The sequence below is a fragment of the Vitis vinifera genome, chromosome 16, assembly GCF_030704535.1.
Source record: "Vitis vinifera cultivar Pinot Noir 40024 chromosome 16, ASM3070453v1".
Lineage (NCBI taxonomy): Eukaryota > Viridiplantae > Streptophyta > Magnoliopsida > Vitales > Vitaceae > Vitis > Vitis vinifera.
The window spans coordinates 22,883,693-22,896,402 of record NC_081820.1 but is presented as its reverse complement, the minus strand read 5'-3'; the positions used below and the strand labels follow the sequence as shown (position 1 = coordinate 22,896,402).

Below are 12,710 nucleotides of genomic sequence, written 5' to 3'. Positions count from 1 at the left end.
CATTGTTCTCACCACCATCACTCAAGGGATCATTCTTTCAATACTTGAAAATCACAAAAACCGGTTCATGGAAAGAGCAAGCAAAGCTGTCCAAGCCGCCGGCGGCGAAGCGCCTCCACCTCACCACAAACCTATTTCTCTCACTGCCCTGATTACCATTCCTTAGCTATTCCCTGGCCATCTCGTCCACACTCACGTGGCATTTGCATGCATGGGAGAGTGAGAAGGAGAGGTGGTGTTTGGGCGCTGCTGGATTTTACAGAGGTATCTTTAGAGAGGATCCCTTGGCTTAAAAGGGGTTTTCCTTGCAGGAGACAAAGGATGAATGCGATTTTGAGCAAATTTCGGCATTGGCGACATGAATGGGCCTATATAGCTGTCAATATTCAAGAGTTCTTGACGTTGGTGGGGTTTTTGAGGTCAAGCTACAGATCTGATTTGAATGATAAACGCAAATGAGAGTTTGTTCCATTGAGACTTGGTATTCATGCTGTCTAAACATTGAATCAGAAATGGGCAGAGAGATTATTTTGAAAGAAATAGATTAAGGAGAAGGATTCTAGTGAGGGTCCCCATACCATGTCTTGATACCGGTTCATGCATATCATTATTTATCATACCAGTGGCAAATGTCAATATCCCAGAGGAAGAAGAGAGTACACTGATTGAAGAAATGTTGGTTCTTAAGGGAATGAAAGACCCACTCTCGCTCTTGTAATCTTTTGGCTAGACGAATCCACTAGTAAACTGGTGGATGTTGAAGACAGATTGATGGTTGAGAACCATACCTCCAGTGTGGGCGCATGCGAATCTTGCCCGCTGCTCTTAGTGCGTTCCAGATCCGGAAAGTCTTCATAAAGGCCCCGCATGGATTTTATGAGTTTATAGATGTACCCTTGCAGCTACAGCATGTGCTTGCCCTACATCTAAAGGAGCATCCAGGGTCGATTTCAGATGGATCCTTAGAGCACAATCTAGAAGTAACTATCGCAAAGGATACATGCACACATCCTGGCGTTTTTAGAGAATTGTATATACGTTGTGGGCAGCCAAATGGTGCAAGGGCCCCATCCTCTCAAGTGGTCAAAAACTGAAGATGCCACGTGTTCCCGGATCATCAGAAGCTCCTAAGGCGAACTGAATGATCTAGAGGAGGCTATTCAACCTGATTTAACTGGAAATAAATCATCAAAGGAGTCAACTCGAGATAGTCATGCGTAGAATGCAAAGAATAGACAGATCAGATCCTCAAGGCGACCGTGGTCATTCGTGGTGGCGTTCTGGCACAGAATAGGAATACCAGATTGCATTATTTTGGGAGATAGTAAATGGTACAAAGGCTGTTCATCCCATCTGGAGGCGAAAGTATTAAAAAAAGGCATGCAAATTATTCAAAGGTTGAGAAAGCGGCAGGTTCAATAGCAGAGGATATGATCGTCACCTACATAAGGAAGTCAAATGGGCCAAAGGGAAATTTGAGGCAACTGGTCATTCAAACAGCGCATTCATAAAAATCACACCTGTGAGGGACCTCAGTTGCGAGCATGTTTAGAATCCTTTCCAGAAACTGTGTGATCATTTAATGTGATTTATACCCAAGATTTGCCTCTGGACTTTCATGACGGAGATATCATAGCGCCACGGGTTTTAGATTAGCTGCCAATTGCTAGTTGGAGGAGTATAGGATTACTTTTAAAGTCCTTAGGGGACTTGAAGAATTTCCGAGATTCGCATGCAACCGTGGCTGTTGACTCACCTGAAATCACAGTTGTTCAGTCTTCTCAATGGATCTCCAAGCTACGAGTTCAAGGTTAGGAGACAAATAAAGTCATCGTTTTCACTGAAGTTGGTGTTCATTTGGCATCCGAGGACATAGCTTAAACAATTGGGAAATCCATCGTCAGCAACTGTTTTGGGAATGGAGACTGAGACCTCACCCAGATCCCCAGGGGATGTGACTATACTGACTCATTTGCACTCCAGACCCGTTCCCTCTCTCTAGCATGGCATGCATGGCCACCTTTGGGCCACGTGTTCTCTCTTCTTATTTCCTTATTCTTTGATTTTTGAAATTAACTACCCCAAATCTCATGTGATAAATTCTTTTACGTTTTGGTTTTCAAATAGTCTCAATTATCCCATCCTTCTTCCTTAGCATTTTTCTTTAAGTTTCAAAACCCCATTTTCAATAAAACGTTGCTGCCATTTTTCTTCGGCATGCAATTTTGACAACTTCCATGATTTTAAAACGTTTTGAAATAAACATGAATTCAATTTTGTAATTCCAATTAATGGAACTTATGAAATTAATTCATGCAAAATAAACGGGCTTTGGTGGGGGGCCCGACATATGTGACTTCATGATTGATTGACTGATTGATTGATTTGACTGCCATGCATAATTGATTTATTTTGATCCGTGACATGCATGAGATTATTTCTTAACTGTGCTCTAACCCTATTTCTTGATAGCGCATGGCGGCTCGTCACCTAGGTACGTGTCCACTCCCATTCTTGTAATTCTCTATGCATGTACTGATTCTCATATGTGCGATCATGCTGAGTATTCATTGATTTCCTCATCATTGCCACGTCAGCTTCATTTTATTAGTAGAGACCCGACTTTAGGGACTTAGAGGGGTGCTACGGTCTTTACCGTACCTTCCCGATAAGTAACCTGACCCCCGAACCCGATCCGGTTTTTCACAGACCACCTTTTCCAAAATAAGGAGTCACACTTAGGGTTTTTCTTTCTTATTTTGTTTACCCTTTAAAAATAAAACAAAAATAAGTGGCGACTCCAAGTCATTTTCTTAATCAGTAAATAAAATCATTTTTGAAATAAAAAAAAATCGAGTTCGCCATCGAGTGGGAAACGCATGAGCCGAAATGCGGGGTCCACAGTTAGTTTCAGTCCGCAATTGTCATTATTCCCCAAACTACTATACTGTATGGATTTTTGAGAGAATATTAAGTCTACACCAAAATCAATAAGAAGCTTTGACCCTAAAGTAGTCGTATATCCCTATGGATTAAGTTATTGTTGATAGAGACTGATGATAATAAGTATTATCAATAGAGGCACCATGATATCTCATAGGATTGAGATAGTGTGTCCCCTTGGGTGATCCAAAGGACATGTGATCATGAAATTTGTGGTCACAGTAATTTCTTTAGTGGAATTTGACATATGCTTCTTAGTGCTAGAGTATGTTAGTTGATTACATAATAAGTGAGATCTATAACTCAAGGATTTGAGAAATAATCTTTATAGGTGATAGTACTACCTAATTAGATTACGAATACCAATTCATAAAGAGCATGCATACAGTGGATGGTAGGTCACAGACCCAAACACTTGGTATCTTGTTGTAATAAACATAGGGTACTGGAATGCAATTGACTCTCTGTAACGGGTTTCAATGATCCCTTTTCTAAGCTCATATTCTTTGATGATATGGTTTATAAGGGTTAGATAAGTTTTTAGTTCACTTTTGTGCATAAGAGTGTTTTGATAATTACACAAAGTTGCACAGCGATAGGTGAGTGGTATCTCTGGATTCGGTTAATTGATTAATTAGGGTTTTGTATGGTTAATTAATTAATTAACAACCTTTTTGGGCTAGATTAAGGGCTCAAGCCCATGGTGAGCTTAAGTCACTTAAGCCTAGTAGGAAACTTATAAATAATCCTTTAAGGGTTAAGATTTCGATAGCTTGTCATTTTTTCCCTATAGTCTAGAGAGAACCCTAAGGTTTGTTTAGTTGTTGTTTTTGAAAACTGTTCTGGAAAACAGTTTTTGAGAATAGTTTTTTGTGTTTTCAAAAAAAAAAAATTGTGTTTGGGAATTGAATTCTGGAAAATTGTTTTTGTTCTAAAAAAAAAAAACATGTTTAATTGAGTTAATAAAAAAGTTTTTAAAAATAAGTAAAACAAAAAAACATGTTTGAAAGTTTTTTTTTTTAATTAATAAAGTGTTTTCTTCCATTAACTTGATATAAGTATATAAATAATTTTCATATGCACAATTCATTTAAATTTTAAAAAAAAACTATTCAATTTTGAAATTTTTACACAAGTTATAATTTTCTTAAACAAATTATGACATTGTCACCATGTATAAGTATATTAATTTCAATAATTTAAGGAAGAAGAAAGGGTTTGCGGGTGAGGGTGTGATGGTTGGGTGGAATTCACCTTTGTGGAAACACAAAAAAAATAGCTAAGAAAACACACACAAAAAAAAATTATTATTATTTGAACAGTGAAAAAATAATGAAAACATTTTTTTATTGTTATAAAAAAAGTGATTTTTGAAAATACGGAAAACACAAAAAACAAAAACACACCCCCTGCCCCAAACAAGTTTTTTGTGTTTTTTTTCAAGAACAGAAAATAGTTCTTGAAAACAGGAACCAAACAGGCCCCTAGTCTTTACTCTTGATATCTCCACCATCTCAATGTGTAGACATAAAGAAGAGTTATCAAGCAAAAGATTTTTGGTGTGCAAGAAGAATCACACAAACCACATGTACGAGAACCACATAAGATGTGCATAAGCTGCATGCACGGGAATCTCATGGGATGTGCACATGCCACATGCACGAGAATCATATAAGATTCTCATGTGGATGACAACATGAGGAGAGATTCTCCAATTTTTCTAGGCATGTTCTTCACCACAAAGAATTGATCAGGGAACATCCATATTCAGGTATGAACACTTTTTCTCTAGATCTTTATTACCATAATATAGTTGTTGAAGTCATTCTTTTTCGCCATGTTAGATTTAGAGATCCCTAGGGATAGATGCAAACATCCTATGAGATACGGGACATGAGAACAAAGTAATCTATGTTCTCAATAAATAACATGGATAAGAGGAGAAAAACAAAGAAAATTGCGAACTAAATGAGGAGAAAAACAATAACTATTCTATATTGGCATGAGAATGGAGTAATGTTCCTAGTTTGATCATAATTATTTTTAAAATAATAATTATATATTTTCTTTGGCTCTTTGTTTTTCTAAAATTATTTTTTTATTTTTCAAAATTTCTTTTTTATATCATAATTATTTTCTTTTGTCTAAAAAAACTCCCATTTGTTTTCAAAAAGCACTTTTCTATTCCACTTTATTTCCAAAACTATTGGCTATCTTCTTTTACTTTTAATATTTTATATTTCACTTTATTTTTCAAATTTATTTATAGAAAATAACACTAAACAATGGTATAAATTTTAAAACTATTTCCTAATCATGTTTTTCATATGGAAGACCTCTGTTTCATTTTTCCTCTTGATTTTTAACATCTTTTCCTTTGGTTTTTTTGTTTGGTTACCTAGAAAATGTAGAGGAAAAAGCCGTTGAAATTTACAGCCCTAAATCTAATACTAGGTCAGAATAGCTTTAACATCTATTGCACATCAACAAAATGAGAAAAAAGGTAGAAAACAAAGATGAAGATAAGAGAAAATAGAAAAAGTTGAGTTGTTAAATATGAATGAACAAATGAAAACAAACTATATAAAGGTGTTTAGGAATCAAGGTGGGACAAGGACGGTTGGTAATTGAGTAAATAGTCAGCAAAAATAAAGGGTAAAAAAGGAAGAAAATTTACGACAAAGATGTTTTTTTTACTTTTAAAAACAACTTGTTTTGAATTTGATTTACAGCATGTAAATTCAAAAGGAATCATTTTGATGAATTTTTCTAAAAATTTGGATTCTTTTAGAAAAAAGATGATAATGGCAGTTGTGATATAAATTAGGAAACCAGGGGCATTTATTCTATGTAATTCATTACTGTTTACAAATTCGACCGACACACAATTGTGCAGCACACTTTTAAGTGGCATTGACAAATGACAAAAAAGTCCAAAAGCAAATTAGTAGTTTTGACTTTTTGCTAAATTTAGAAATAATGATGATAACATCTCACATGGGAATGCTTCTTGTTCCTTTGCAATTATATTCATTGTTGCAGTGCAAAACTGAATCAAACTCCTAAACCCTGAACTTGAATTAAGACAATTTTTTTTTTTTTACTTAATTAGAAGTTAAAGTTGAAATTAAAATAATAACTTTTTAAGACTTCTTTTTAAAATACTTTTTTTAATATAAGTTTTTGAACAAAAATAAAAATGATTAAAGGTGTGATTAGTAACTGTTTTTGAAAATAATTTTTAAAAACCTTTTTCTAAGTTTTGGAAAATAAAAGTCTATTTGAAAACATAAAATCTTTTTAACCTATTTTAATATTTTTTTTAAAATAATTTTTATATTTAGTATTTTATTTTTAATCATTTTACATATTTGTATAATTATTTCTTTAAAACAACCCTAAAAAAACAATGTGAAAATATTAAAAGATGTTATGTAAAAACATTATATTTTTTGGTATTAAGAACAGAAAATAAAAAACAGTTTTTAGTTTTTAAACGTGTTTTTTATATTTTTTGTTTTTAATAAGAGAAACTATTCTAAAGAACAATTGTCAAACATGTCCTAAAGCTTTGCTTAATTAATTTTTGAGAAGCTGAAAACTAGTAAGAACTTTACATTTGTTTGGTTAATTTTGTTTTAAAAGCTTGTAACTTTTAAAAGGCTTAATAGCAAAGTTAGAAAAAAAATTGTTTCTTACATAAGATCTATTTTGATTTATATAAAAATTTATTTTATATTTAATACAACTTTTATTATATCAATAATACCCTTTACAAAAAATATAATTTTGACTTCAATTTCAATTTTAGGATAATGCAAAAAATTAGAAACTACCCCAAATGAGGCCCAAAGAGCCTAAATTATAATTTTTAAAAAGTAATATTAGCATTGAATATAATTTTTTTTTTGTGCATAAGATAATGTAAAACTTTTGTAAGAAGTAATTTTTTTGTTTAGCTAGAAAATGCATCTATAATTTTAAGTTTTTCACTTTGAGATCAGATTTTCTTAAAGATGTCATTAAATTTGAATTTGAAGATTATTACGGTTCTCCTTTCAATTGAATATGTAGATATTCTACTTCGTTGTTTATTTTCATACAAAATTAAATAAATAAATAAATAACTATTTTGTTGATTTCCAAATTATTATTTCTTTTTAAAAAAAAATCACGAACGTTTTGAACAAAATTAGTCAAATAGCTATACAATATTATCCAAATGAGTCAAACTTATATGCAAAGTTATTACATATTTCATAAACTTTTACAATATCAATATTATTTTTTGAAAAATAATGACTTTTGACTTTAAATTTATTTTAGAGATTTAATAATAATAATAAACCTATCCCATATGGATGCTATTGGACCTAAAAAAGTTTTTTGATATCTCATGAATGAATCCAAATATCACCTTGGAATCATGTTACCTCATAATTTTCTGTCCACTAGGAAAAAGCAACACTTGCTTTTAAATAGGAAATGCAGGGTTGAAAATTTCCAAGTACTATTGTAAAACAATCACCTCCTTGAATAGAAATATTATGCATTGCCCTAAAAAAATTGGACATCTTAATGATTAAGTATGAAAGTGACCCAGAGGTACTTTTTAAAAATATTTATTTTTAAAGCATCAGTTATCATAAATAATAGAGTCAAAGCTAGAGAGGCCTGCCTTCATACCAAGAAAGAGAAAAGAGAAAAAGGGGAAAAAAAAAAAAATAGGTAGGGTAGGGGGGACAGTTTTGAGTGGAAAGATGAAGTTGCCCCACTGGGCTCACCATTTATTGAGTGGAATATATCTGTGCCCATATCTAGAAGCACTTTATTGGTTGGTTTCCACTGCATCCATGGCCCTGTACTCTCTGTTCTAGAAAAAAAAATGAAAAAAATAAAGCTTTGGGGTCATCCCCACAAAAGGAAGAAATCTTATTCCACCCTTAAAAAATTAATAATACAAAATAATATTAATATAATTTTCACTTATATTTTCTTCTATTTTTTTCCCATCCATATCTTCATCATCATTTCCATCCCAATTGGTAGCCATCATTGGGCTGCTCCATCCAATCAAGATGGGTCTGATACCCATCTGTCTAGTTCTTGAAATATAGATATTATTTGTTTTAAAACCTACACAACCCAAAAATGAGTTTGTACAAGTGAAAGGAGCCACTACATATTAAATGCAAGAATTTTTATTTCTAACCAATATGGAACCTACACCAATCATGAATTAGGTTCATCATTCTTCATACTATGTATATGTGAAGCTTGATGACAGCCATTCAACTGCTCAATTCAAATGGGTTTGGATGCTATTTACGTAACAGGTGTCTTTAGCAATTTACTTATGTGAGATATTCCTGCTTTCATGGGTTCCAAGTCCACTGATGTGCTCTGGAAGCAAAAGTGTTACGTCTTATACATTGTTTACTTGTTCTACTAAATCTGCTAAGTCAATAAGAATTAAAGGAAACCTGCTTATGAAGATTCATCCCACTTGACCCAAAAATTGGTTTATGAGATCTCCCTCAAGCTGGAGCACAGCTGTCCATCATGCCCAACTGGTGACAGATTGGAGAACAGCCCTTTTCCTAAGAGTTTAGTGGAAACATCTCCCACTTGATTCATACTCTGTCACTCCCCCTCAAGCAGAGTACAAATATCCATCATGCCCAACTTGTTACAGATACTGGAGAGTAGTCTTTTTTTTCGTTCCCCTTAAAGTTCAATGGTAAGATCTCCAAGTTGATTTTCAAATTTCAAATAGGGGTCAAAAAGGCATAGTAATCTGGTTCTCTGTTGCCATATCTCTTAGAAAAAGTGACAATCAACTTTAATATGCTATGTGCTTTCATGAAATACAGACCCATCTCTTATAATAGAGATTTCACCCACAATACCTGTATGAGGTTTTTATGGTTTTAAGCATGATGCAATGAAATCAAAGTAGAGAATAAGACTCTTCTGATCGATAGAGTAGGCAACTTCATATATAGTTGTGAGTAATACTGTTCCAGCCAATGCAGAAGGGAAAATCTATAACCCAGTTACCGATAAGAGTTAAGACTACCAATCAAGGTGGAAAAGCAACCTTGCCTCCAACTAAGCTTTTAATACCAAAATATTCTGTTTCATGATAAGCAAACTTGGCACTATTGATGGTCATCTCTTGCTTACTGCTTGTTAGGAGTCACTAATGCAGGAATATTGTGCAGAAAGTGATGGAAAAATTGAACCTAAATCTGATAGCTGATATTAGTAAAGTAATTAAATGTCGTATAGATGGTGAACAAGTAGCAATAAAAGTAATGTTTACAGAAACAGTATTTATGTGAGACAAAGTAATCTAATGCAAACCTTTTTGTAATATCGTATTTAGGGAATGTGTGGATGTTGCATGACAATGAAATCAGTCCCTTGTCTTACATGTATAATTTTTGGAATGTGCCCATGTTGTCTTTCATAACATTCAAGATGACTACATCATTTGCATGTATAGAATCACTTGGATTTCATGAAATGATGTTTCTATCATCATTTTGTGGTAATTATTCCATGTTTTTGCATTGACTTCTCTCTCAAGGATGGATGGTGGCTTCAAATGTTATGGAAAACAAACAGAATGAGTGATAGATTTTATTTCCATGTAGCATCCAAACACGCCATGGACTCTAGATTTAACACCTGAAACAACATAGGGAGAGAGATATCTAGGCCTCATTCATAATATCAAACGAATCAAGGCTACAAGAACTATGAAATCATATACAATTATGGGGTTTATCATCATAACTAATGCTGCTTCTATCTAGTACAAGAAATTATATCCTATGACACTGAATAAATAACCTAACCTGTGACAGCCTGAAACACCATTACTATTATGGGAACATCATAATAAAATACAGATGATATGAAATGAATCAAGAACCTGAAACTTCATTTGATACCTCCAAGATATGGTTCTGTAGCACTTCCAAAGAAATAAGAAGACGATATTATTTGGGACTCTGTGGACTGCATATGGTGCATTGTGAGACTAAACACTATCTTCCTTCGTTGGTCATCAATTGAGAAAAGACTTGGGTTGTTGATATGTCTCCACTCGCATAGCCATGGCTTCTCTCTGTTCTAATGTTGCTAGAATGAGGTAAGGGAACTGCACTGTGTGATGGAAGCTCTGATGTATTAATATCACTATCTTCATGTGATTCTCTTCGTGTGCCAGTTTCCTGAAGCTGAAGTACATACTCCAAATTCCATAATACATCACCCATGGTTGGCCTATCGACACCATATTCTGCTAAACATTTTTCAGCTGTTTCTCCAAACTTTTTTAAAGAGCTTGGTTTTATCTTGCCCACAAGGTGAGGATCAATGATTTTAGCAAGCAGGCCTTTCTGCTGCCATTGCATTGCCCATTCAGCTAAATTCACCTGCTCCCTAGCAAGCAGCGGATCAACGGCAGGTCTAGCACAAAGCACTTCAAGAAGCACAACCCCAAATGAATAAACATCTGATTTATCTGTGAGCTGCTGCCTCCGAAAATACTCAGGATCAAGATAGCCAAAACTACCCTTTACACCAGTACTTACATGGGTTTCATTGAGACAAGGGCCAGATTTTGAAAGACCAAAATCAGCCACCTTAGCAACATAATTCTCATCAAGCAAAATATTGGTTGATTTAATGTCACGATGGATGATTCCCTGTGCCGAACCTGTATGAAGATAGTGAAGACCTCTTGCTGCACCTATGCATATATCGAGCCTCTGCTTCCAAGTCAAAGGAGGCAATTCTGAACCATACAAATGAGTCTTCAATGGTCCTTTGTCCATATACTCATAAACCAGTATCATTTCTGACTGTTCTTCACAATACCCAACAAGTGAAACAAGATGACGATGGCGAATTTTGGACAAAACAGTTATCTCAGTCTGGAATTCAGGGAGGCCCTGCCTAGACCCCGGCACACCTCGCTTCACGGCAATCCTAGTATTGTCTCTAAGAACCCCTTTATAAACCATACCGAAGCCACCCGAACCAATAACCAAACTCCTGTCAAAATTGTTTGTAGCCAGTTGTATATCAGCAAAAGGGATCTTCAAGCCAAGGTATAAATTTGGACCTAGATATGGATTGGCCGTCCCTTCAGACATCCTGCTGTAGGAACTGGCTACCCGTAAAGGAGTCCAACCTACACTCTCAGCAGGTCTTGGTTTTGGTTTCTTCTTCTTGCATTTCAACGCAACCAAAACTGCAAGCACTATCAAACATACAACAACAAACCCCACAACAATTGAACCCACCAGAACCCAGATATTTTTCTTCTTATCCTCGCTTTGTTGAGCCACAAAATTCACCAACTTCATGATTTCTACCCCATTCAAAATTGCATTTCTTGCTGAGACCGGGCTGAGGTCAGAAGGACCAACACTTATCCTCGTAACCCCTGAATTATCCGAATCCACAACAAAATCCATATAGTAAGGTGATGCAAGCTCATGGAATGTAAGGACAGACAAATCAAGATCCCTGACCGCAAGCAGCCCATTAATATACACATTGAAGTAGAGCAAGTTAAGTGATTTACTAACAATATCACAAAAATGCAACCTAACCAAGTGCCTGGCACTATGAGAACCCACTTCAAATTTCCAACTTATATTGAATCTCGAATCCGATGTCACATTATCCCTATTCATCTGTTGTGCAGTCATATAAACATTATCAGGTGCAATTTCCTGGGTTGCGCCTCCTTCCTGGTAATTAGGGGTATGTGTGGTGAGTGCAGGTTTTGCTGCAGATTTCAGAACTAAGAAATCCTCATCATTGATCCAAGTCCTCCATAAAGTATCATTAAAAGGGGTTAATATTGAACCACCGACATTGATCCTATGAACAGTTTCCAAAATTTTCGATGACAGATTATAGAACTCTTCAGATCCACTAGGACTAAGTAATCTAGGCCCATAATCAGGAATCAGATCCCCAGGAGCTGAAAAAACCTCAATTGCATTAACAAAACCAAACCTAGATCCTCCCTCAGGCGAAAACAGAACTTCCAGCTTTTTATCATCAACCCTCAGGATATACTCCTTTATCACGGCATTTTTAGTGGTAAAATTCCTCAGAATCGGATACCCATTAAGAGAAACACCAAACTTTGCGGATTTCAAACGATGGTTTCGAGAATTGAATGGCCAAAAATGGAAACGAACGAAATGGGTACCTGCTTGCTGGATACGGAACTCATACCTTGAAGCTCCCGTGAAAACTCTGGCAGTGTGGTACAGATTGGACGAGCCTGGAGATGGGTTCGAGTCTGTGAGTGAAATGGACTTGCCTGCAGAGACGGAAACCGAAATGGGTTTCGCTGAATCACCAACAAAGACCCTGTTATCGACAGTGGAGTTCGAGCTTGATCCGCAGTTGATTAAGAAGTTGTCTAGAGGTGTGAAAGATGAAGAGAAGTGGAGGAGAGAGAGGAGGGTTAGAGAGAGAAAGTGAAGCATCTTGATGGTGATGAAGAGAGCTTAGATTCAGAAACTGAGGTTCATGGTGGAGGCGGTGGTGAGGAGTCAGAGAAGAAGAGAATGCGCGTGAACTAACTGTGTAAGTAACTGTGTGTTTGGCTGGTGAGAAAGTGAGGGCAGAAAGTCCGAATCCAGACATGGACACTTCATGATTTCTTGTACTTATTTAAAAATTTTGACATTTTTGGACCGTCCATATGGGTGGAGATTAATGTCAATCTT

At 35.4% G+C, this 12,710-nt stretch overlaps 1 protein-coding gene across 1 annotated transcript; it reads right to left on the bottom strand.

The window, feature by feature from the left end:
- Window positions 1-9,556: 9,556 nt before the first annotated feature.
- LOC100254190 (probable receptor-like protein kinase At5g24010) lies at window positions 9,557-12,653 on the bottom strand. The gene has a single exon (XM_002272950.4). It carries the CDS (start codon window positions 12,465-12,467, stop codon window positions 9,999-10,001), a length of 2,469 nt encoding a protein of 822 aa, XP_002272986.1. The 5' UTR covers window positions 12,468-12,653; the 3' UTR covers window positions 9,557-9,998.
- Window positions 12,654-12,710: the final 57 nt, after the last annotated feature.

Coding starts and splice junctions, on each gene's coding strand:
- LOC100254190 (XM_002272950.4), bottom strand. CDS start 12,467: ATGCTTCACTTTCTCTCTCTAACCCTCCTCTCTCTCCTCCACTTCTCT.